This window comes from Meleagris gallopavo, chromosome 1 (genome assembly GCF_000146605.3).
Source record: "Meleagris gallopavo isolate NT-WF06-2002-E0010 breed Aviagen turkey brand Nicholas breeding stock chromosome 1, Turkey_5.1, whole genome shotgun sequence".
Classification (NCBI taxonomy): Eukaryota; Metazoa; Chordata; class Aves; order Galliformes; family Phasianidae; genus Meleagris; species Meleagris gallopavo.
The window spans coordinates 187,937,540-187,963,947 of record NC_015011.2 but is presented as its reverse complement, the minus strand read 5'-3'; the positions used below and the strand labels follow the sequence as shown (position 1 = coordinate 187,963,947).

The 26,408-nt window shown below is 38.0% G+C and overlaps 1 protein-coding gene across 1 annotated transcript; it reads right to left on the bottom strand.

Moving 5' to 3' along the window:
* Positions 1-537: 537 nt before the first annotated feature.
* RAB38 (RAB38, member RAS oncogene family) lies at positions 538-25,009 on the bottom strand. The gene is made up of 3 exons (XM_003203523.4): positions 24,671-25,009; positions 16,288-16,568; positions 538-5,007 (listed from the first exon to the last, which is right to left on the bottom strand). Exons 1-3 carry the CDS (start codon positions 24,873-24,875, stop codon positions 4,855-4,857), a joined length of 639 nt encoding a protein of 212 aa, XP_003203571.1. The 5' UTR covers positions 24,876-25,009; the 3' UTR covers positions 538-4,854.
* Between the last annotated feature and the right edge of the window lie 1,399 nt (positions 25,010-26,408).

Below are 26,408 nucleotides of genomic sequence, written 5' to 3'. Positions count from 1 at the left end.
CAGAAAAACATCGTAAAATAAAGTCTGGAATCACATTGCAAACATGCACCTTCTTTTTAAGTAAGACAATATAACAGCTGAAGGCACAAGAAGAGAATCATGAAAGGTCAATGTGTAGCATTGCTGCAGGCACCTGTTTGTCCTGACACCTAAAGATGAATGCAGTTTCTACATCCTAAACATGCATGCTGTCTGGTTTGCAAATGTAGCTCACTTATTACCCAGTCAGACTTCCAAGAATCAAGGTTGTGATTAATAACGAGTCCCCAAAATTGATGATGCATCTATTTCTGAGCCAAAATTTCTTCCTTCAGAAAACAGACTTTGAACTGCAGCTCTCTCAAGAGGCAGAGTTATAAAAACTGCATCTGGAATTGCAAATCAAATGGAATGACGAATGGATGAAAAAGTAGGAAGTTTCATTCTCAGACATGCAAGCCTTTAATCAATGTCAAATGCTAACCTGGATGCTTTGTGAGAGAGGATGTACAGAAAGGAAACAGTCTTAATGAAACTATTCCAGGCCAAAAAGACAAAGACAAAAACAAAGAAACAAGTGGGAAAAAAAAAGCAAAAAACAAAGCCATTAGGAATATGTCATACATTGACTGTGAATGAGAACAGTTGAATTAACTTCTGCCTATTTGTATATCCTTACAAAGTTAATGAATTAACTTAACAAAACACTCATATTCCACATTTAGTCAGAAATATCTTTTTTTTAATTACAATAGGACCTGCAGTCACATGCATAAATATTGGTGCAATAAAATATATTTCCATTGACTGTTTGCTGGCAATTGACATAAAACTCTGCTCCCCCATGTATTTAAGAACTTCACTTCAGCCAGCTGAACATGCTGTTTCAAGAAGTAAAACAAAATTGCTCTTTAAACATGCCCCTTCACCCTCCCTCCCCTTTTATATGGTCCAGTAAATTAAAATAGAAGGAAGAAAAATGAGAGAGAGAAAGAGAGGTAGTCTGAAGACATAATATCACAAAGAAAGTACTGTCAGGAATAACTGTTCCTGAACAGAAAAGTTCAATGAAAAAGCATAATCTTAAAAATGGTGTATGAGAAGACTCGAATTTTAAGTGTTCTAATGGCTCTTTATTGAAAATCCAACCTGATTAAATAAATAATGATCATGATCTTTCAGTCATAGAGGAGCACAATTTGCAGTTCACTCCTATTTTCTTGTTCGAGGTATATGTATGTGCTTTCCAAGTTATTTAGGATCACCTAAATGTATTTAGGACTTTGAGATACTACTTGTCTCCACCTTTGAGGACAGAAAATGGAAGACACCCCATCATTGCTGGTGTTGTGGTTGAGTTGTTATCTGACATCTTTAGCAGAGATGCTTAACCATTTTTCATGAGTGTTTGGGTCTCATTCTTCATGACCAGCACATCAGCTGTGTATCCCATGGTCCTAGGTGCTGGGATATCCTGAGGTTTTATAGAGAACTGGAATGACTGTGAATTTTAAATCCAGTTTGCAGTATCTTTACCCACTTGAGTAGCTATGGCGCTGAAGGACATGGTTAGTGGACATGGTGGTGATGGGTTATGAGTTGGACTAGATGATCTTATCGGCCTTTTCAAACCTTAATGATTCTTATCAACCTTATTGCAAAAGGGGAAAATGTTTCATTTTGAAATGGCTATGCAATTAAGACTCTTGATCCATAATGATTAGCAAAAAAAGTATAATATAGAATTCATCAATTAAAAAAATTTAAAAATCCAATCTGTTTGGGATTGACACAGTATAATTAAATATTACATTTGTTCCTGAAAAGGTATCAGCTAGCGAGCTCATTAATTTCAAATTAAACCTTTCATTTTGGTCTGCCTACAACCACTCTTTCTGCAAAGGCTTTATTTAGTAGATGCCCAGGTGGCATTCACACATTTATTGCATTATAGAAGGAGACTTGACAGGTTCTTACCACTTGAGTACAAATAAATATGAATATTTGGAGTTATATAACTTCCTAAGGAAGCTTAATTCTTCATATTTTTCTTATTCTTGTAGTATAAATATGTATGACTTTAGGTCTTGTGTGACATCATATAATGTTTAGCCTAGAAATGGACCAAACTCTGACCTTCATCTATTAGAGCGTATTTTGGCCCAAAACTGTGATTGCAGCAAAATCTGACACAACAGAAATACAGGGAACAGATAATGAGACCAGAGGTTTATAAAACACGCTGAAGCAAAATTAAGAGAAAAAAATAAGAAAAAAAAAAATCAGAAACAAAAACTATATATCCTCTAAATGTTTTATTTATGTTTATTTTTTTTAAATTGCCATTATCCCAGACTTTTTAGCTCTCATAAGCATGAATGTTGCCTAAAAGCTATTAAAGATAAGTGATCAGAAGATAACTAGAGATGAGTACATAGTAATTTGGGGGAAGAAACAGCAGCTTTCTTTGCTTGAGGCATCTACATTTACATGTAAAGCATGGGTTTTGGCTTGTGAAGCCTTTTAAAAGCCATCTATATGCCTAGGTGCTTGTGTTCCCCACAGTGCTAGCTGAAGGTATGAATTAAGTGTTAACCTTACTAAGGCATCCATACAGCTTGACTTAAATAATGCTTTAAATCTGAAATAACTGACCTGGCAGTAGTTCTTAATTACAGCCTAGCAGCTGAGATTATTAAACTAGTACCACGGTATCCGAGCAGCCAGTTTCCATTTGCAGCACATCTGCAGCTAATCAAATCATCCCGTGCACCCCATGCTGCTTTACAACCCCAACCAGGTTAACTGAGGTGGAATAATTGGAGCTAATTGTTGCAGTACAGACAAGCAATGGGTAGATTTAAACATTAGGGCATTACAGCACCATGTATTTATGCTAGAGGGCACTCATAATTCATTCTGAGCCATAATACATCTTGGCATTCGTGTAACATATCAAGGCACTGTGCCAACAGTAACTTCCAAGGAGTGCTGTGAGGTAGGTGTGTACATCAATCCCTGTTTTACAGATGAGGAAACTGAGGCAGAAAGGTGTTTGACCCAGATCGTAGCAGGAGCCTGTGTTAAAGGATGACACTGAAATCAAGATCTGAAAGTTATTCTCCTTGAAAAAAGCCAGTCCATACATCTATATAGGGCTTTTTCAATCTATGTGTGTGCGTACAGGTGAATCATGAATGTGGCTTTTTATTTTTAAGATCAAAACTTGCTTTCTTATTCTAAAATCCTAAGATAAATATGTATCAATTTAAGGCTGTAAGCAAAGCATACAAAGGGCCAAATCTCCATCCTTGGCTCTCATCTGCAGTGCCTATATAGTAACAGAGCATTCAGTAACAGACTGAGCAGTAGTGACACTTGAACCCCAGGGGTTTCACAACATAAGATCACTATGGAGATTTTTGTTTTGTTTTTCCTAGCCATACCCTATTTGCTAGCCTTTGGGAGCTTTACCCCTTTGTCTCTTTGTGGAGTATTGCAGCGATGTCTGCAAACACCTGTATAACACTCTGCCTCCTCCATGGTGATACACATCTCCAAGGACAGAAACTCATTTCAGAAGATAGGTCTTGCCACTGACCTATCTTCACAGCTCAAGGGGGGATAGCTCAGGGGAGAATAGGCTGAATGAGAACAAGAAAGTGGAAGTGATTTGCCTGTGGCAGGAGACAGGCAAAGTCTGTCTTGCGGAACCTGCAACCAGATGTCAAGACTTTTTGTCCAGACACTTGTCTGCATGAGTCCACGCATATTTCATGAGATTCTGAAAGTCAACTATTTCATTTCTAGAATGCAGCTCAACAAATGCTGCGAATTCTCCAAGAGTGTTTACCCTCAAGACTGTTCCATTTTGCTTCCTATGATCATTTTGATTTCTATGATCATGCACAGAATTTTGTTTTCTATGAGAATGTTTTCAGAAAACATATATCCTACTATTCAATAAAGATTTGTTCCTTCAAAGTTTAATCATTACACCGTGAAAAAATTTCCTACAAGAATCGACGTAATGGAAGGGATGCATTCAGGGACTTGTGGAATACATGGCATGAGGGATGGAGATGTAGGAACAAAATCACTGAGTTTTTTTCAGAGGAGATGCAGGATTTCTGGAACAGGTAACCTTTCTGAAAGCTGTCAGCTCCATCACCTGTCAGACTACCCTTGATTCACTGTTTTATCACCCTCTACTTGTTGTAAGTCTTCAGGAAGAGACAGCAAAAACTACCGCGGTTTCAGTCTCACAATCTGAGATCTTTTAAAGAACTGAATGACATGAATGGTTGCTGCAAGTTCAGCCTTGCCAACTCATCCAGGAGAATGAATTTGGGAATATTTCACATTGCATGTTCTTGTTGCCTCTCCCTGAACACCTATATCTTCATTATCATCATCATTTCTCTCATGCAAAAAGAGAACATTCAAGTGTAATGGGAAGCAAAACAGTGTAATGATGATGGTTGTCTGGTCAGGGAATTGAGAGGATGGGCTGGAGAACCAAGGAATAAGTAGGTTATTGCTGCAGGAACATCTCAAAAAATGAGCTTTCAGAAACCACAGTGCAGAGAAATAGGTTTTGATATCACTGATGGTGACACCCAGCCAGGAAAACACAGCCATCACCAGGGGTCTTATTTGACTAATAATCAGTGGCAGTTTTGAATAGTTGCTATCAATGAAAAGTTTGCAATGAAAATTTTAGCTGTTAACAAATTATGGAAGAATGTAAGTAGATTTTTGAGGTGACAGAAATCTGTTTATGGACAATCTGGGTAGGGTGGGTATTTTGGATGAAGGATACACTGTGAATTATAGTTGTTCAGCTCTTGCTGAACTGAATAGTCTGGAAGTCTCTTAGGATTTAAAGCAAGCCGAACAGCTGACAATCTTGCCAGAATTCAAGTGTGGTTTTATAATATCTGTTTCAATAGGCTGAACTGGATCACTCTCAGTAGCAATTATGTGTTTCACCAAGCATCTGGAAGCTTCATTGATGTTTATATTTTCCTGCAAGTGAAGGAGAAAGAGGTTGATTAGTCAATATTAATTGCACTATGCTGCATATTTCCTGAATATAATTAAACTTTTCTCTGGGCAACATCAAAAGTTTACTTTCCTTAATAAACAACTTTTAAAAATTGACTCTACTAAATAATGCTTACGATAGTGTTTTGTTTTGTTTTTTTTTAAATTACTTAGGTTTCATGTATTTTATGATTCACATCTCCTTTAAATTATACACAGATCTCACTTCAAATTATCCAAAGTCTTAGTGATGTGATTGCTTTAATAAACTAAACAAACAAATGCTAAAGAGATGTTAGAGACAAATGCTTGAAGTAAAGCTCCCAAATCCATACTTCTTGACTTGAATGATTGTAACTCTGATTTTCAAAGTAATATTTTTCCAACAGCAATTACAGCCATTAATGACTTACTTTTTAGGAGACGTTTCCACAGTTTCGGGAAGGTCTCTGTATACACTGTTTTCAATGAAATTTCAGATGAACAGTTTCATTGAAAAAAATAATACAATCTCCAGTTATTAACAAAACAGCAAAAATAAGCTCTATATCACTAAGATTCCTCCGTTTTTTGGTTTTTTTTTGAGGCTGTGTTATCTCCAAAGTGTTGCTTCAGAAGAGATATGCCACCTCTGGTTTTATTTTCAAGACAGAAATCCTCACCCCAGGGACTCAGATTGAAATGCACAGTATGTCTGTTCCTACAAGGGTCTTCCTTCCACATGATGTTCAGCTTGAACCCTTATTCTGTTTATAGACTAAGCAGAGTTGAAACAACCTCATCAGTGAGACACAGCTTAGCGCAATATATAAAATAATCAGTAATACTGAGTAAGAATAGTAAGGATATTTTAATGATAGCCACCAGTGTAGCTGGAATGAAAAGTCAGGTTTTCTGGTATAAAATGCTCTGTTCCACTCTAGCTGTTGGCACGTACTTTATGCGACTTTTGGTTGGAATAGATGATATTGGTGGTCTTCTCCAATCTTCATGATTCTATGATTCCATGATTCTACAGCAAGAGATTGAAACTCACTGCTGATATGGAATATCGTATCACACACGAACAATACATATATATGTAAATTCATCTACAAATATATGTGTGTGCTGATGTATACATACGTAGTTCTCTTGCTCCAAGAAAATTATATATTATTGCAACTTAAGGCTGACCCACATTTCCATGTTGTACTGAGACCACAGCCACCCACACACACAATGCCATGAAGTCCACCTTCAGAAAATGCTCAGCGTCAGTGCAGCAACACTAACAAAATAGCCTGCAAAATTTAATGTGAAACACTTTGTTTGTGCATGTGTTCAAAAAAGTCAGATGAGATGTTTAAGTATGGAGTTTATCTATAAAAAATAAACTGAAGTGTATGTGTGTGATACCAATAGGGATGGTGCAATTACATGAAAAATCATAGAATCATAGAATGACCTGAGTTGAAAAGGACCACAGTGATCATCTAGTTTCAACACCCCTGCCATGTGCAGGGTCGCCAACCACCAGACCAGGCTGCCCAGAGCCACATCTAGCCTGGAGATCAAAAACCAAAGCAATGGATTCTGTGAGGCTGATTTCTAATCCTCTTGCAATCTATTGCAAAGCTCCACAAACTACGCTGTGAGCCTCACTTTCGCACCACAATAAAGACTTGAAGTCTGTGTATTTAACTGAAAATGCTAATTAGTGCCAGCAATTCACAGGATTCTTCAACTGAACAACTGAATTTAAACATCTGAACTTTGTCTGATAAAGAATATCCATTGGTTGTAAAAAAAAAAAGAAAAAAAAAAAAGGAAAAAGAAATCTTTAGACAAGCCATTTGTATAGTAACGCCTGGAAAGTAAAAAAGAGCTGAGAATAAGATCTGCACTGAGCTGTCAAAGGGCTGCAGCATCACATGGTTCTCTGGGACCAGACAAGCAAATTCCTTAGGCAGGCACCAAAAGTCTTTTTCAAGACACCGTGAAATTTTCTTAGAAAAAAACAGGCAATGAGAAATGTCTCAGAGCTGCTTAGTGAGCTAATGATAAAACAGGATTGCTAAATGTGAAAAAAGTCATGAGTCTTTCCTATTATGTTTTCTGTTATTGACTGACTGGTAAGCACTTCATTTAGCTATGTGCTGCTTCTCTTCTGGGATGGCAGTACATAATTTTTCAAGAATGCCTTAGTGACTTTCTGAGATTGTGCCCAAATCCATTGATGTTGACATGTATTAGCAGCAATTCACTTTGTCAGAGATATAAGATCAGCATTTTATCCGAGTGGGAAAGAGGGACTGATCCCAAGCCCACAGGGACATAACATGGGTGCAGGTGACCATCTCTTATTCTCACTGATGCTAGATGAAATTCCAGGTGCCTGAAACTAGAAATTCAGAAAGAAAGGCAATGCTATCCTACCTCAACTAGAACTCAAACCAAATCAAAATCAGATTACTAAACCTTCTTTTTGCTTTTTGGGAAGAAAGCCAAAACTGAACATGTGAATATTGTTTTGACATAAAAATTCAAAATATTTAGTTTAATATTTAGGGGAAAAATTGAAATGAAATGTTTTTCTTTTTTCTGCATTGCTCTTTCTCCTTTTTAATGAAATGATTTACCAAAGTCAACTCATCTTGCTGATTTCTTTGCTAGTTGCATTTTAGATTGAGTCTACTGTTTCACAGATCTACTGATTATTATAAGGTTTGTGCTGGGCTCTCACCATTCCACCTGAATAACTCTGATTTTCAGTTTATGTCCACCTTCTTCTCTGCCAGAGTACCAACTCTGCAAATTGCATTTCCAGCCATGCTACCGATTTTCTGCTCTTGGTTCTAAATTAGTGGAAAGGAATAAATTCCATGGCAAGGGAGGTTGGAACTGGATGATCATAAGTTCCTTTCCAACTAAGCCATTCTGCTATTCTATGCAATAATGAAAGGAATAAAAGATCCCATCCACAGTGTGTCCTGAATCAGTCATATTATCATCCAGCTTTTGGCCCAGTGACTCCTGAATGAATGTGTATTTGAATGGTCCAAACTGCTCAGTTGAAAATTTCTGCCAGATGACAAGGGAGCAAAAGATGAAGGGTGACCTCTACAGCCAGCACTACTGCTCTTAAGTTTGTATCCAACTCTAGCCTCTAGCCTCTAGCTGACTTTCAGAATCTCCCATGCTTCAGATGACAGCTGGGATGTGGTACAGGTGAGAAGTAGCACATTCAGTCACTCTCTGCAAGGAGTCTATGCTCATGCCACCAAAGCAGCTCTATGCCTTGACCATCCCCCTTCTGATGCTGTTGTTGCCTTTTGTTATAACCTTAATCCTAGTCCCTGTTCTGTTGACCAGATATTGCTTGATTCTGATCTATCTAATGAAATATTGATTTCTGCACCTTTCCTCCTACAGCGTAGGGGAAAAAAACCTAACTTACTAAATAAATAAATAAGAGAAAAAAATCAATACTCTCCTAGGGAGAAAAACAACTGCAGAGAGTAGGAGGTGATCTGCTATCCAAACAGACACCCGGGGATCTGACAATTTCAGTGAAGAGGAGGTGTTGGAAAGCAATCCAGGAAAGGACTGAGAAAAAGGAGCAGGTGCAAATTCATCCAGCAAATACAAAGGAAAAACAATCAAGATGTAAGACTGGACAGAGAGGAATAATCACAGACGCCCTGCTGATCGTACTGAAACATGGACACAGATCCCATTAAGCCTAAAAATAAAATTATGTTTCAAAAATGATATATATATATATATATATGAGAGAGAACAGAGTGAAATGTCTTTCTATGTAGAAATGGTTTAACTGTTGCCACTATTATACATTTTGTTCTACATGAAATACCAAAAGAATTGTGATGACTGCTGCAGATCACCTTTTCCTTCAAATTGTCCAACTGTGAGAAAAACAGGTTCATGATACCCTGGATAGTGAACTGGATGAAGGGCAGAACTCAAAGTGTCATAGCAAATGGGGCTACATCTGACTGGCAGCTGGTCACCAACGGTGTTCCCTACAGCTCTATTCTAAAGTCACATCTATTCAGCACTTTATCAGTGATCTGGATGCAGGAGTTGAATGCATCCTTAGCAAGTTTGTTGATGACACTAAGCTGGGAGGTGCTGGTGAATCCCTGTAACGATGAGAAGCTTTGCAGTGGGATCTGCAGATTGGAGCATTGGGCAGTCAACAACTGTGTGAAGTGCAAGGAAGCAAAATGCTGGGTGCTGCATCTGGGATGGAGAACTGTCAGACATGGGCATAGATAATGATGCCCATGAGTGGCTGGAGAGCTCAGCAGGAAGGGACATAGGGGGTAACGGTGACAGGAGGGTTAACACAAGACAGCAGCATGCCTTAGCAACCAAGAGGGCAAACCGATGACCAGACATGTGAGAACAGCAGTAAGAAGTACCAATGGAGGTTCTGAAGAGGAAAAAAAATTATTTACCATGAGGGAGGTCAGACACTGTAACAGGCTTCCTGGAGAAGTGATTGATGCCCCATGCCTGTCAGTTCAAGAGGCAGTTGGACAATGCCCTCATTAATGTGCTTTGACTTTTGATCAGCCCTGAAGTAGCCTTTCAGCTGGACTAGGTAATCTTTGAAGATCCCTTCCAATTGAACTACTCTGTTATAACATGTGTGCAAGCATATCTGCCAAACAAGGGCACTTGGAACATCTAAACCATCACCAGTTAGAGATGTGAACCCTAGACTGGACCTGGATGTGAACCCTACTGGAGATGAAGATAATCAGCTTCTCATAAGTAAACATTTGCAAATTCCAGAACACCTTGATATTACATGGAACTCAGTGTCAACTACATAGTTTCCCCATTTTCTTTCTATCATGCAATAAAATCCAGGAGCAGACAGAAGGCTTTAAAGACTTTTTAATCTGCACTTCTCTGGAGCAACCTCTTTGAGGAATGGCTACACAAACTCCCTTATCAGTGCTCCCTTGGAAAGTGCTGGCAGCAAAGACTTATTAAGATGTGCTGTATCACCATGGTTGGGTTTCTAGGAAAACATAACAGCACAAGTTAAAAAGCATCCAGATGCATGAACATGAAACTCACAGATGTGAACTGCCTTGACTGCACTACCAAGAACAAGATAATTTCTGGAATTGAATTGTTAAAGCTCATTGAATATGATACAGTAAGAAACCTTCCCATCAGGAGAAGCAGATCAAGTGTGGATTCAGGGAAGTCTGCCTGAAGAAAGGCTGGTTGCAGTCAGAGGCATGCCAGCCCCCAGGGCTGAGGAATAAGAGTAGTCCTAACCCAGACCTCAGCCAAAGGCTCTGTTAGATATAAGATTTTCCTGAACTGAGCAACTTGATTGTTTGGAATAAAAAAATATGACTTTTTCTTTTTTTTTGGTGGGAAATGTCAAAACATCCAGGTTTATGTAAAGAGGTAGATATAAGTAATTGCTTCTGAACACAAAGAACAATTTCTTACAGTGGGAATGACTGAACACTGGCACAGGTTGCTTAAAGAGGCTGGGGACTGTCCAGATACAACCCTACTGGACTCCATCATGAGCCATCTGCTCTAGGTGCCCCTGCTTGAGCAAGGTGTCAGGTATGATCAGATATGACCTCAGGATGCCCCTTTTTCAACAGTTCTGTGATTCTGTGAATGTACCGATTTTGACCAGCACTAAGCAATATATTTCATAACAGTGATCCAGAGAGCTATTGGATAGATCTGATGCCTGCTGTGTGCTCTGAAGCAACTCTTCTTTTAGTTCCAGGAAACAAAATCAACAATGTATTCCACACACACATACATATATATATATGACTATATATCTGAACTGAAATCTTCTGTCGAGATGTCAGCCTCACATCTTGGTTTATGGCAGAAGCCAAAGTATTTTCTATGGTTCTGTGCAGTGAGATGGATTAGATTTTGAAAGGGGGGCAAATTAAAAAGACGATGTAAGGAGCAATACATTACTCATTGGAGGAGTCTGGGGATAGAGGACTTTCTGAAAGATAGAGTGACTTTCTGAAAGATTATCCAGCAGAATAGTGGCAAAGAGGACTCCTGATTTGTCCAGTGTTTGGGAGCTACATTCTATACAAGCTGCAGGAAGGACACATTATTACCTATCTTTCCTAATGAAGGAAAGATGATATAACTTTCTCCAAATAGGTCCAAATAGGATGTGTCCAAGTAGTCTAGAGCTACCTGGTATCAGCAATCAGTCTGCAAGCCCCTGTTGGTAAGAATCTGAAAATCTTGCCTACTAGACCTTCTGGGCAATGTGTACAAAATTTTTATGTCTTTTTACCTAATTCTGATGCTGACAGCAGTATTATAAGATGGAATGAGGGACCCAAGCATAATCATAACACAGCTATGGAAGAAGTAAGATATTTAAATTCACTTCTGAATCAGGTATTTTCAAACACACTCTGTTTTGCCTGATTTGTCTGTTCTGATGAATGGTTCTATTTTCATTAAGAAGTGATAATAAGCTTAACATTGATGCTATTCTAATCCAAGTTAAAAGCTTCCATCTTTGAACGGGAAACATTGGCAAGGATGGTTTAAAGTCTCAAAAAAGTGAGTGTACTTCTCAATTACGCTAGTGACACGCTGGATAATTACACATGTAACAGGAATGAGAAATTTTCCTCCTTTAAAAAAACATTTTTCACAATATTATACAATATCATATCATAGAATGGTTGGGTAGGAAGGGGCCTTAAAGCCCATCCAGTTGCAACCCTCCACCATGGGCTGGTTGTCAGCCACCAGCTCAGGCTTCCCGGGGACCATCTAACCTGGCCTTGAGCACCTCCAGTGCTGGGGCACCCACAGCTCTCTGGGCAGCCTCTGCTAGTGTCTCAGTACCCTCTGAGTAAAGAATTTTCTCCTAACATCCACTCTAAATTTCCTCTCTTTCAATGCAATTCATTAAATAATTTCCTAATCAATATGAGTGAACCAAAGACACATGTAAAAGACACCAGATTCTCTACTGGACTTATAGAAATATATATAACATGACTATATTGCATTGTGCTGTTGCCCAACAAGGTTCTTCTTACATAAGAATCTGTCAAAATAAGTTTTATCTTTGTAGGGAGCAGAAGATTGGAACAGGCTGAATGTTTCCTTTAGATTAATGTAAGAATCCAGGCTAACACAAGAGAATACATTAGGTGGCTCAAATGATTTATATTAAAGTTGTTAAGAAAAACGGCACCAGGGAATAATACAGCAATGTTTTTGGTGTAATATTCCGGTGTTATAGAAAAAAATTTCAAACCATTGACAGCATAAAATATAGTAGGTACATATACAGCTTGCAAGGCAACTGGAACTAAAAGATGCATTTTTATAAATAATCACCATTGTTTTTCCAAAACACATAAATCATATTCAGTTTGTTATGAAGGTGATAGCATTTCCAAGCATGCTGGCAGAAAAACTCTGGAGACCTAATTATTCCAGGATACCCCAGAAAGAGTTATTACTTATTTGAACTGCTAAAACTGCTAGCTGCAATATGATGACTTCTCTGTCAGTGTTATTCCACTTCAGAAAAGAGTTTCTGTTTTCTATAGCAACCATAGGCAAGTTTTTATTTTCCCCAGTCCCAAGTTCTATTATTTAATATGCCCTAGGCTGAAAGAATACGGGGTACATGCTACAACTAGTATTTTAAAATAATAGTTATAAGAACTTCTGTTTAGTAGAAAAAAAAAAAAAAGACCAAATGGGGAAATTATTGTGATCTAATTCACCATAAATATTGTGATTTCACTGTCCTTAGTGTGATTACTTTGCTTTGAATCATTTTAAAGCCTACAATTCTGGATGGACATCAGATGTGGAGATCTCAGAATATCAGATCCTAGCTTGTATCTTCAAAAAATAGTTCAATAAAAGGAATGGGGGCCTCAATTCTCACTTCTCCCCGCAATGGCTGTTGAAGACAAGTCTTGTCATAGCTGGATTACTTTATATTCCAACATGACTTCAGTGGTAAGCAGAGGACTGCTTGGTCAGCAGTTATTTCTAAGCTAAATGAAGTAAGAAGAATCTAGATAATTATTGTTTTCAAATAACTCAAAATCTTAAGCCTATTTGGATTAGAGAAACTTAGTCTGAATTTTCCTCTTTTGAGATATTTTTTAATTGTCCTTTGCATTTCCACAGTTCTGCCCAAGACAAGCCACCCTCCATTACCAAGCCACCTTTGAAATTGTTTGTACATGTCACTAGAAATCTGTTGCTCTTAAGAGGTGAACAAATAGGAATTGATTTCTAGAATTCATAGGTTAAAGATCAGTGACCAGCTGCTGATGCAAACCAAAAACTAGAATAATGAAACCTCTATCCCTCAATCAAGAGCTATCCTGTACCTCTGTTCCATCAAATTCACATTATCTCTGTAAATCTTATAGATTCAAGCATTTTAAACAATCTGCTGTACATTTCTTCCCAGGTTTTTTTTTGTTTGTTTGTTTGTTTTGTTTTGTTTTGTTTTTTGGTGATTGATTTTGCCATTAGACCTTGAGTTTTTAGTGAATTGATTCTTGTCCCCAAGATATGTAGACTCATGTACATGTCAGGAATGAAGAATAAGTAGTTCTGAACAAAATAGCCATATACAACATCACACATCACAGGCTTGATATCAACTATAATGAGATATTTCATGTTATTTGTTACCTGAAAGGCAGATGGACACCTAACAGAATACTGAAAAGGGCCAGAACATGAAATTCTTACACAAAAAATAATTTGTCCTGATAAATTCCCCAAGCTCTCTATATCTTCTACTTGCAGCTGCTATTCCAAATGCTTTGCTCCCCAGGTTTTCCTTTTCTCCTGGAATAATTAACTTTCTGCCATAATTATCATGAAGAACCCGATGTAAGAGATCTCAGTCTCTCAGTTAAACCAGAACTAAACACAATCCACAGCAAATATTTGGTTGTCCTATAGAGGAACACTGGCTTCTAGTGGCTTCATCCAGCACAAATCAGCAGGAATGAGGAGAACCCTATTCGTAGAGAAAGATAATTTGCTCATGGACATAGACCAAAATGTTTCCCTGAAAAGAGGACTTTGAAAAGTGACTACTTTGAAGGCCATTCAGTAGGAACAAGAAGACGCTGACTACAATGACATATCAGCCCACAACTCATAAAATTCTTGAAACAGTTACCTGCTATTACTTCTGCTAACTACAAGTGAGACTTCCTTTAAGTATTAATACTTTAGAAGATGTCAAGATGCCAAGAAAAGTAAAATGCAAGCATATCATCCAAAAATTCTTAAGTAACTTTCATGAAGTGTTCTTACAAACTGAATACAAAACTGTCTTTCAGTCTGCTAAAAATTTTGGCCAAGTCAGAGCCAAATTGTATTTAAAATATCCAGATGACCTCCCAGGCTGTAAATGATGAGAGCAGTTTTCATAATCGGAGAATATAATAAACATAATATCCATTGAGAAATTGTGTTTAAATCATTATTTCGCATACGATCAAGCTTCTACTAGAAATCATTGTCATGACAGAAATGAAATAATCAAAATAGTGAAAATTTAGGTTCCAGCAACTTGAAATTAATTGGATACAATTGTTGATGCTAGGAATCACAATATGAAATTTCCTGTCTTTTTATTGAATGTGATAGAAAAAAACTGGTTGCATTGTGATAGAAACTACACAAATATAAAAAGTGTGTAAATCATATAAGCTAATTTTAGACAGCTATAGGGAGGATATAGAGAGTTAAGATCTCTTGACAGTAAATGGAGAGCTAATATTCCTTTTAGGGAGATGTGTCCAATTCTGGATGATACAGAAAGGTACATTTTTCTCCGTTTACTCTGAGAGGTGTCTAGACAGCCACGTCACAGGCTTCTCACTCTGCTTCAAAAGAGTTAGAGGAAAAATGTGATTCAAGGCACTGAGATGAAAATATAGGTGGAACTTAGGTATGTGGGGACAACATATTTATTCAAAAACGTCCATTCAGCATAGAAGGGGTCAAGCACCCCTCTCCTCAGTTCTGTGAATACGAGCCAAAAATTGAAGGCAGACAAAAGGCTGGAAATGCAAAGCAGATTTATAGATAAAGGGTTGAGGACAAAGGCTCTATTTAAAAGACTATACATACTAAAAGCTTTTGAAAATACAATGGTGGATATTTGTTCTGCATATTTATTTATTCTTGGTCACATCCTTTCTTCATAAACAGAAATCTTGTCAAGGTGTATCTAGAGGCAGATGCTTTCCATAATTCCTGCACAGTAACCCTATTAAAGTTTACTGCATTTTTAGAATACAGTTTTTACAGAAACTATCACAATTTCTTGGGTCCTTTATTCAAATTAAACTACATAAATGAGAAGTCCCAAGGTTATAACAATCTTTCACAAACTATAACAACATGCAGGTGTCATATAGTCAAATAGGGTCTTTGAGACAGTTCCCTTTCACAGAACCTCAGTCTTAGTATGTCAGCTCTGCAAATTTTTATGTAGTGAAGTTGTATGAAAAACTTCAAACTGATGTATGGGAATCATGACCTGGATATACTGGTCTTTTCACTCTAAATATCCCAGTGCCTTTCTGATTTTAATCCTGAGTTTCTTATGGTCACCCACGAAATCCGCACCAAGGCAAAGAACTGAACAAAAGAGAAGCTCATTCAGCAGCTTCAATACTCTTCTCCTCCCTGGTTATGTAACTTTTCTGAAAAGGTCATTGAGAATGAGAGCTTATAACACTTAGACTACTATGAGTGCTCTCATGGATTGGCTTTCTGGAATTTAACACAATGAAGCTCTTGTCTCAGATCAGATTTCTAAGGGACAGTGGTCATATAAATATTTAGAAACAACATTCAATGCAAGACTTATGGGAAAAAATTCATATCCTTGTAAGAAATAGGCTATGCATCTTACCAAAAGTCATCTTCTTCCCTAGGCTATTACAAAGTATGTTGTTGTCCAGTTGTATATTTGCTACTGGTCTATAATCTTAAGAGAAGTTGCATTTCATATCATTGCATATAATTTGCTTTGGAATAAAACACCTAAGGAAAATACAAATTACCACAGAAGGCTTTATGAATTTGCAAATTTACCATTAACTAAATCCACCAAAATAGAAGCAATGCAAGTTAGACATTTCAACTCTGTGAGCTATTTTGGGAACCAATTTCTCTGTACAAAGAAAAACATTTAAAAAGAAATTGAAACATTACCTTGGCTGATGTTTCAAACCAGCCCACGAACCCATTTTCCTTGCAGAACTGATCCATCTTGATGCCGTTGTTCATAAGAACGTCTATTCCCTGGTCACATTTGTTTGCTAAGAGAACTGTTGGCACAGGTTTGCCATTTGGAAGAACAAGCTTAGAGTCCAAATCTTCTTTCCATTTTGTCACAGCTTCGAATGTTGCAGGTCTTGTAACATCAAAGACAATAAATGCTCCCATGGCCTCTCTGTAATAGACCCTGGTCATGTTTCCAAATCTTTCCTGACCTGTGGTTATGAACGTGGGAAGAAAAAAACAAAAACAACTTGTAATAATCATTGCTTCTGATCTAAGTCAGTATTTCACATTGCACATTTTCTAGTGCAACGCTATTGAAGTTAGAGCTTGATTTCCTAAGTCTGACACCTCTGGAAAGCTATTATTTGTCTAAATAAGTGTAACTACAGTGCTAGACTCATTTGTATGAGAATGAAAGTATAGCAAGAAAAAGGAGCTAGAGGAGTTTTAAAGCAAGCATGCAAGGAAATGTAATAACAGTATGACAAGCTTGAACTTCAGTCTTATTAAGTGGCCAGATTTCTGTGGAAAGTACCATGGCTCTTGGTACACTTCATAGGATTTTAAACAAAAGTCACAAAAGATCTAGGTATGAGATTTGAAGCTCCTTGACACTACATTATTACTTGGGAAATATCTAACCCGGTTGATCTCCTTATGCATGAAAGTATTGCATATTTTCAACCATAACTTAATTAAGCTCTTGAGCTACACTAGACATTAGATTCGTTATGAACTTAATTACTAGTGAAGCAAAGCATAAAGGTGAGAAAGGTGAATTTGAAATCTTACAGAAGTGGAAAGCATTATCAGAACCAGCACAGCAGTAGTAATATAAAGAACTATATTGCTCCAGTAAAAGGTGGGAGAAGTTTCACACTAGATCTGTTTAGAAGTTTTATGGCTTTATGTGCTGAATTCAAAGAGTTTTATGGAAATATATTTAGACAAGGATTTTTTGTTGCGTTTGTTGCTTTTTTTTGTGAGGAAAAAAGTAACATTAGGTTCCAGTGTGGAAATATCTCAAATTTCATATGATTAACAGTGAAAAAAAGTTAATGATGTTAAGATGCGATATATTGGTGATAAGGGTTTTGTTAATATGTATGCTATTTTCACAGGAAAATTGAAAAAAAAAATTCTGAAAATACAAAGATTTTCCTTGAAGTGAAAAGAATTTCCATTGATCTTTTTTGCCAAGCTGTGGCCCAAAAATGAACAATTGTAAATACCCCAAACATCTAACAATTACATCAATCTGTAAGCAAGACAGGCATTGTATTTAATCATAAGCTTCCACAGCTGGGAAAAGAAGCTATGAAAATAGACAATGCTCCATGGAAACCTGTTTCTAGCCTTATTTTCTGGATGCCTGTAGTTATGATTAGGTTACAAAGACAAGAAGATTGCCAGTTTCTCTGACCTCAGGGAGGTTATCTGCAGAGGCTTTACGTGATTAAATGTGTTGTCAAATGTAAAGCTAGAATGAGACCTAGGCTTCTAGAACATGCATTTAATGGAAATGGCACTGACCAGGCAGATTTAGGGCCTGTCCTTGGAATTCACTGAATGCACATCATGGAGACAATACCACCTATTTGTATTCATCTTTGGTTTTATGCAGTAGTTGTTCCAGCAATAGCAAGGTCTTTTGAAGGACTCAGAAACCAATCTGTATCTGACTTCCCCAAATTAATCTTTTTTTTTTTCCTTTAACAAACACTACTCTCCACTGATAAAGCAAGATATAAATATAAAAATCCAGAAAATATAAGGTCATATTGAAAATTTCATATGGTAATCTTTATTAAAATGTCTTATGATTCCTATCAGAAGGGAAAATCAGATTCATGGTTAAGTCATGTGCTATTCAGCAATTTCCTTGTTGAGAAAATGTTTTTCATCTACTAGAAAGTATATGCAAAAAAAGACAGAAATCTCATTAACATCTCAGTGAGGTCAGAAACAAGAAATACAGCTTGTTTTTGATGCATTACAGTAATACTTCTTACTTTTCATGTAAATTTCTTAGTTGCTTACATGCAGATGTGATGTAGATACAAGAATAACTGAACTTGGACCTTACATACTGTGCAAGTTGTTGTGACACAGTTCTTTAAGATAGGTGGGATGTTTTGTTATAGAACATGCACTGAATCATTAATTTACAGCATATAAATCATGTATCACAAGGAGGAAGGAAAGGCTCCAAAGATGTGTTCTTCTGGCTAATAGTGCCTCATAAAACACTGACAAATTCTATGACACTAATTTCTTCTCCTACTTTCAACTGCATTTGTGGATACCCAGGTTTTTCACTCTACAGAGAAGCCCCTGTACCTGTAAAAACTGCTTTCTGCAGGCAGAGAGAGCTCACCAACCTCCATTAGAAATCACTTCAAAGAAAGGAAAGAAATGAGGCTGCTGGCTGAATAAAGTGTCTAACCCCTTTTTAAAATGATCTTCTTCCCTATCAGCTGCAATTAATATATGAACATATTTAGCATAAAGACATAATTAAACTTTGAAAATAAGTGGTTTGTAACCACAGACTTTTAGTATTATATCATTTGCAAAATAGATTTTCTTTTATTTAAGCTGAAAGGCAAAGCTGGAAAGGGAACTCTGTCGGTGCTGTGCTTGCAGTGCAAAATATTGTCTTAGCATCCAGGAAGACTTTTTTTCCAAAGGTCCCACTTTATGTGAGCAAACAGTTATCTTAATAGATGAGGTTCCTAAAACCATTTCCTTTTGCAGAATTACTCACCAAAACAGGCACTGTTTGATGTATTAAAGGTGTCAGAATGTGGCCTCAGGTTTTCAGCAACACAATGGCTTAGGCAGTAATTATGTTAGAAAATAGATCAACCATTAGGTATTCACTGGTATCTCACAGGCAGTCTTGAACATTAGAACATGCTTTATAGCAAGAATCTGGGGCAGGTGGGTTTTGCTTTTAATGGGAAGAACCAGAAACCTCTTAAATCTTTTATGTGGATCACTGTGCTTTGCTGCATCTTTTACAAGGCCACTATGCAGCATCCGGCATCAAACCCCACACGTCTGATGATTTTGGTGCAGTGAGATGGTGGTCTCCATTGAGATTCACCAGCCCCAACTTCATTCACTAACATTCACTAACATTCACTGACTGTATCTAAGACTAGGTCTCTTTTTAGTCAGGGACTGAGAGAGATACCCAGAGGCCATCTTCTCAGCCTGGATAGTCACTTAAGAGGTCACATAAGCTTCCCCATGGAGGCAAAGTAGCACAACCTAGGAATTGACAAAACCTGAAACCAGGAAAATATCAACAACAGAGTTAAACCTGATGATCTTTATGGGTCCGTTCCAACTCGGGACATTCTATGATTTTATGACTCGATTATTTGACACCCTGGTGAGCTGAAAAATAGTAGCTAACACTCAGCTGGTTCAGTAAAAGATGCCTAAGTGTTAAACCAGACAAATTTTGATCCACTTTGAAGTGATCCCAAACAGATGAAGGTGCTAAAGCAACAAGATGTCCATTCAAAAGAAGGATTTGCTTTCTGAATTGTACTTGTCCATACATTTATACTGATATCAGAGGCACCTCGCAGCAAGGTATCATTTAATAAGCTTAAAGCTATCAACACCCGAACTTTTATAGCTTATATAAATGCACTCTACATAAGAATAAGTTGTAGAACTCTGCAATCTCCACAAGCCACTATCATCTTTGATAAAGTTATAAAAACTAATGAGAAAGTGCTAATATCTAAAAAATAGCTTCGATAAAAATTGATTAAAACCATCTAAACCCCAGTTTTACAATGAGTTTCACTTCTTGTTACTATCCCTCATCCTACAAGGGGAAAGCTGGGAACCAGTGGTCTTTACCCAAAACTGAGAAGCTAGAAATTGTGCAAAAGATTTAAACACATTTTATCTTCCACTTAAAAGCACCTTTCAGAATTTTCCCCCCTTATGTCTACACTGTCTTTGTAAAAGTAAGACTAAAACTTAGCCAAAAGGCACCCTGCATTTGGCATGCAAAATGTGGAAAAACAACCTATGGGCTGGATCAGGCTCTCAGATCCCATCGAATCACTGCTGAAAGAAAACCATCAAAGTGAGGGACATATTTATGATTGTAGAACAGTAATTTCAAGGTAACTTAGCCTGGAAATCACCATGACTATCTTATTCATGTGTATGTACTGTAATCTTCAGCAGGCACGAAAGCTTACACTGTGTCTCGCATTAGTGAATGGCCTCTTTACTCCTTCTGGAGTATAACAGTCCCAGCAAATTTACAACTACTAAGTCATGTGACTATATCTATGCAAATACTGTTGCTTCTGAAGGTGGAAATTGCAGGGAAAGCAATTAAACTGGTCTTTTGCCTCTGGTATTGCCTGGATGTCTCTAATGCAGTGGACCAAGTGCTTATGAGTCGAGATCCAGCTTTGTAAAAGCAAACCAATATGTATTTGTTAACAGTGAATAATGCAGCCCACTCATGTAGAGTGGTAACAGCAGAAGGAGTAACAGCAGTGTTGAAATGGTTCTGAAAAAGAAAGTGGTGAGGGGAAGGCTCTGAGTGCTGCTTTCTGCACCATACCTCTCCCAGAGAGCTGCTGCCTGCAGTAAGTCTACAGCTAAACATGGACAACACATGGACAACAGCACAGAGAGGAGCCTTACAGAGAACTGAATAGCAAAGACATCTGGACATGTTGTCTGCAATAGGTGGTTTCTTCTGCAGAGCTACCCCAGAGGGAAGGGGGCAAGATTTCAAGATATTTCACACAGCAGTAGAAGTGATGGCATATTTCAAGAAATACGTGAATACCACAGCAGGTTTTTTGGGACATTCAGTGAAATAAAATTGAACTATTGAGGTGAAATTAAAGACAAGGAGAATGTTACCATGTGTACCTATTCTTATCAGAGGTTTGTAATTGGTAAAATCGGTTCTTTGGTGGCTAGAGTGCACCACTCCACCCATGAAGTCACCAGGTATATTCTTACTAATAATGCATATAAGCTTCACGTTAATTTTACTCAAAATATTTTTGATAAAATTATTTTTAGATTATTAAACAATTTACTGCCCACTGATGCAAACAGTGAAGTGTAAGAATACACATTATGCTTGGTAGTAATATTGGCTGTATGAAGGGAGAGATAGGAATGTGAGAAATGCAGAGATATCTTATATATATAGATACGCACACATATATATTCATATAGAAGTACAGATACAAAACAATATTGACACGTTTGCAGCATTATCTTCAATGTAAAAATTCCCTAAATGCTAAGCCAACATCCTCTAAGCTTGGTTAAAGAGAGAAAATGCATTGTATCCAACATCTTCATCCATGATAGACATCAGAATCAAGTGCACCGTCAGCAAATTTGTTGATGTCACCAAGTGAGTGGTGCAGTTCACAGAACAGTAGGAAGGAATGACACCCAGATGGAGCTGGCCAGACTTGAAAAAAAATGGGTCCATGAGATCCTAATTAGGTTTAACAAGGTCAATTGCAAGTTGCTGCACCTGGGTTGGAGCAATCCCAGATGTGAGTACAGACTGGAAGAACTCCTTGAGAGCAGTCCTACAGAGAAGGACTTGAGATTCTGGTACATGAAAAGCTGAACATGAGCCAGTAGTGTGCTCTTGCGACCTAGAAGGCCAATAGCATCCCAGGCTGCATCAACAGAGGAGTGGCAGCAGGGAGAGGGAGGTGGTTGTCTCCCTTTATTCTGCCCTCATGAGGCCCCATCTGGAGTACTGCGTCCAGGCCTGGGGACCACAGTACAGGAAGGAGCTGCTGGAGTGGATCCAGAGGAGAGCCACAAGGATGATCAGATGGCTGGAGCACCTCTCCTGTGAAGAAAGGTTGAGGGAACTGGGCTTGTTCAATCTGAAGAAGAGAAGGCTCTGGGGAGACCTCATTGCAACCTTCCAGTACTTGAAGGGAGCTTATAAACAGGAAGGGGAGTGACTTTTTACATGGTTTAATAGTGATAGGACAAAGGGGGATGGTTTTAAACTGAAGGAGGGGAAATTTAGGTTAGATGTTAGGAAGAAATTATTTACTATGGGGACGGGAGGCACTGCCACAGGCTGCCCAGAGAAGCTGTGGTGCCCCATCCCTGGAGGTGCTCAAGGCCATGTTGGATGGGCCCTGAGCAGCCTTAGCTGGAGGTGGCAACCAACCCATGGCAGGACGTTGGAACTGAGTGGGCTTTATGGTTCCTTCCTCCCTGTTTTGTGATTCTATAACTTTTATCCTCAAAGCTAAACGTGACATAGTAACAAAGATTCTAGCAAAAGACAGAGGTTGCTCCTACCCCTATATATCTGTGCTTTGCAAGTGATGACAAATGACAGCCACAACAAGGACAAAGTACTTCCACTCCCACCATATACCCAATCAGTTTCACTTCACTATCATTTTTAAACGCTTTTTTTTCCTCACCAGTCAGATGCATTATTGTAACTCCACGCTGCTCTGAATGGAGAGTGTTACCTGCAGAACTTATTTTCTATGTACAGCCATCAACAGCTACAGCTCCTTACGCAGAAGTCATTAAAACTCAGACAGCACTCTATTTATTACTGGCCACTGTCTTGACCTTCACAGAGATGCTCTGAATTGAGCAATTCATATGAAATTTAGTACTGTGCTGTAATTCTCTCTGTCATGTGTGATAACTCAGAAAGCATGCTAGTCATTCAGTACTACAACTCGGTGTAATTGCTTCTGCAGCCTGACTGAAAGCTACATCATATGATCCGCCAGCACATGATTAGTAGTGTAATAAATCTCTGAAACAAAGCATGCAAAATACATTCTTTAAGTCCCTAATGCATTCAGAATTTACTATTAAAAGTCTTTTTTTTCTCCCACACAAAAAAAATTTGATGGGTGTATACATATTTATTATTACAATCACTGATGAGCAATAAAAGCAATGCTTTCCCCATTATTCCAACTTGTAATATTGAATACTGAACATGGGCTTATTTAGTACCATAAAGCCCCAAAACTATCTGGTTGTTAAAAAGGCTAAGGGTATGCACAAAGCAGCGTTGTTGCATAAGTTTTAGTACCTCAATGCCAAATTCAGTGCTCAGATACGAGTCAGCTAACTGTGGAAGAAAGGCACACCCTCCATGGATATGAATGTTAAGAATTTTCCTATTTCAGTAGTTTTACTCGGCACAACACCATACTAGAACCCTGAGCCCACAGGCAGGCACAGCTGCCTAAAACAGCTGATGTAATCTGCACCTTCTTTCCCTACTTAATGAACACAGTGTCTTAATTTAGAGTTTTAAAGATGCCCTCCTTTCAGCTGTAAGCTGTCGTGTTTTTGCTGAACTTGGATTCTCATGTATGCTACATGAGGAAGGATTACTTACAGCACGCAAAATATGCCATATACAGCTTCTATTTTGCCCACTGACTCAAAAATTCTTCAAGTCTAGGAAGGGGGTTGGCAAAAAGTAAAAGCTGTCATTTTAATTGGAAGGTAAATATAAAAAAATCCCACTGACTATAACAATGCCAATTCCCTATTTTTAATAATGTAAATATGCAAGTATAGAGGTGGACTTCTTTATTCTTTTTCTCCCCAGCCGCCCCCAAGATTAAATTATCTTTTTTTTTTTTGCTTGATGTTAGATTCTTTATTCTAGACTAAAATAAAATAAAGTAGTTAATTCTTGGAGGATAAGTAAATCTTACCAAATACATTTTAACCATCAGAAGTCTGGCAAAATGTAAACAAATTTCAAATAGCTGCAGAAGTTTTTACGTTTTATTGGGCGCAAGGAAGGTGGAAGAGGGAGGAAAGGAAGGAAAAAACTTACTATGACAAAGCGACACCATGATTTTTTTTGTTTTGTTATTTTTTAACTATAAAAATCATATTAGCAATCTTACTGAATCCCTCATCTCTTCCACTAACTTAACTAAATGAGCAAAAAAGTTCCAGTCAACCTCTCTCCCATCCCAGAGATCTTGAGTCTAATGATGTGGCAGCTGCAGGGAAGAGTCAGGGCACCTGGAGAGAGGAGTCCGTGTCCCCATACAGGTCTGAGGGCTTGGGAAAGAAATCAGGCAGGACAAGTTTTGCTCTGACATCCCTTGTTTATGCGTCTGCTGGCTTTGTGGCAACTCCAAAATCTCAAGCTACCTTCAAATTCTCTCTCCTCCACCACAAAGGCAATTTAAAGACTGGTACAAATACAGATCTATATTTTGTCTATAGTCTCTTGATGGTTTGGGAACAGGTTTCCTTCTGTACTTACCCGCAATATCCCAGAGCTGCAGCCGTACCACAGTCTCAGCATCCCAACTGAGGACCTTTAAGGCAAAGTCCACCCCAATGGTGGCCCGGTAGTGGGGGGAGAAGTTCTGGTGGACATAGCGCTTGATGATGCTAGTTTTGCCCACTCCCAGGTCTCCGATCACCAGCAGCTTGTAGAGGTGCTCCTTCTGGTTGTGCTTCTGCATCTTTCCTGCTGCAGTGGCTGCTCCCTGCGAACTGATTGCATGCTCTGCCCCAGGAATCCGGCCAGCCCGAGGGGAGAGAGGGAGTGAGTAGCTGGGGAGGGAAGCGAAGAAGGGAGGGAGGTGGAGGCTGCTTAGCTTTGTCCGGAAGCAGGATCACTAGATCCTGCAGGCAGCCCTGCCGGGAGATGGAGGAAGCAAAGGCTGGGGGGAGAAAAGTCACCCAGAAAGTTTAGCAGGTACACGTGTAAAAGTCAGCGTGAGGTGTGTCTGAGATTAATCTGCCTGCTGAAAACTTCATAGGAAAATCAGTGTCACAGTCCTGGTCCCTGTTTCACTCTTCACTAGGAGAGTTTCTACTGTGCTTTAGTTTTGCTTGCTCTTTTTTTTTTTTTTAATCACCGTCTTCTTAGTGATAATTAACCACACATCTCCTCATTTCTAGACAGGTTTAAAATGCCAGTCACTGCAACAGGGCAGAAATCTCCTTGCAGGATGTCATGCTTCCATTACAGTGTAAAAGTTAAACCTGTGTGGCTTTAACTTCAGATGTGATTTGTTTTTAATCATTGTAAGTCAGTGTTAATGCACTTGTATCACTAGAAATGGCAGTTGTAACAATATAAAGCATTTTTACATGTGTTCACACCAGGAGGGCTGCATGAACTCAATTATAGCAGACAAATATTTTTAAATTGCATTAACATAATAATTTGTGATCATCTGTCTCTACATATCAGCATGCTCATGTTGGCTGAATGCAGAACAAAGCTCATACTTTGTTTTTTTTTCAAGCTACAGGAATCTAAAACTCAAAAAATCTGGAAGATTTATTCCATGACTGATAATGAGAAGTTATAAAAGCATAACAGCATTAAAGCATATGAATACCAGTATCTCAATGGTTCTCTGTTTTCCAAATTCAATTATATCAAGCTTGCAAGCAAATTAAAAAAAAAAAAGAGTAAATCATTCCATTGACACGATTGACCCTATCTTTTAAGTGAAAATTGCAGTGACGGTTTCAATTAGGTAATTTTGCTGGCAACCTTCATCTGTTGTTGCCTAAAGGCATTTGATCTTTCAACAGTTTTGATAGCAACCTCCACCAATTTTAGTATTGCGTGAAACTCATCCATGATTGATTTTTACATTATTGATGACACTGAGAAAATGAAAACATATTCTGCACTTACTGAAATACTACTTAATAGAATTCTCATCCAAATATGTACTGAAATGGCATTAGGAATTTGTCACCTATCCAAAAAGCTGGATTTTATTAAGAGTGCAGTGTACCATTAGGAAAAGTTATGTTATGTAATGTTTTATAATCAGTCATTAAACTCAAACTTAACATTTTGTCTATACACATACATATGAAAAAGTGTAATCTGAGTTCTTTTTTCCTTGAAACTTGTTTTTATTGAAAGACTTCTTTCAATAAGACAAAATCTCATTCAAAACAAGCAAACAAAAACCCCTGTTATTTCTATACTTCTGTTTGGAGAGAAAATTACAAAGGAGTTATCCTTC

Excerpts from the sequence above, each read along its gene's own strand:
- RAB38 (XM_003203523.4), bottom strand. The coding sequence starts at position 24,875 with ATGCAGAAGCACAACCAGAAGGAGCACCTCTACAAGCTGCTGGTGATC. Across the intron at positions 16,569-24,670 it reads GCAGCTCTGGGATATTGCGG|GTCAGGAAAGATTTGGAAAC; the intron begins GTAAGTACAGAA and ends TCATAACCACAG. Across the intron at positions 5,008-16,287 it reads GGTTTGAAACATCAGCCAAG|GAAAATATAAACATCAATGA; the intron begins GTAATGTTTCAA and ends CTTCACTTGCAG.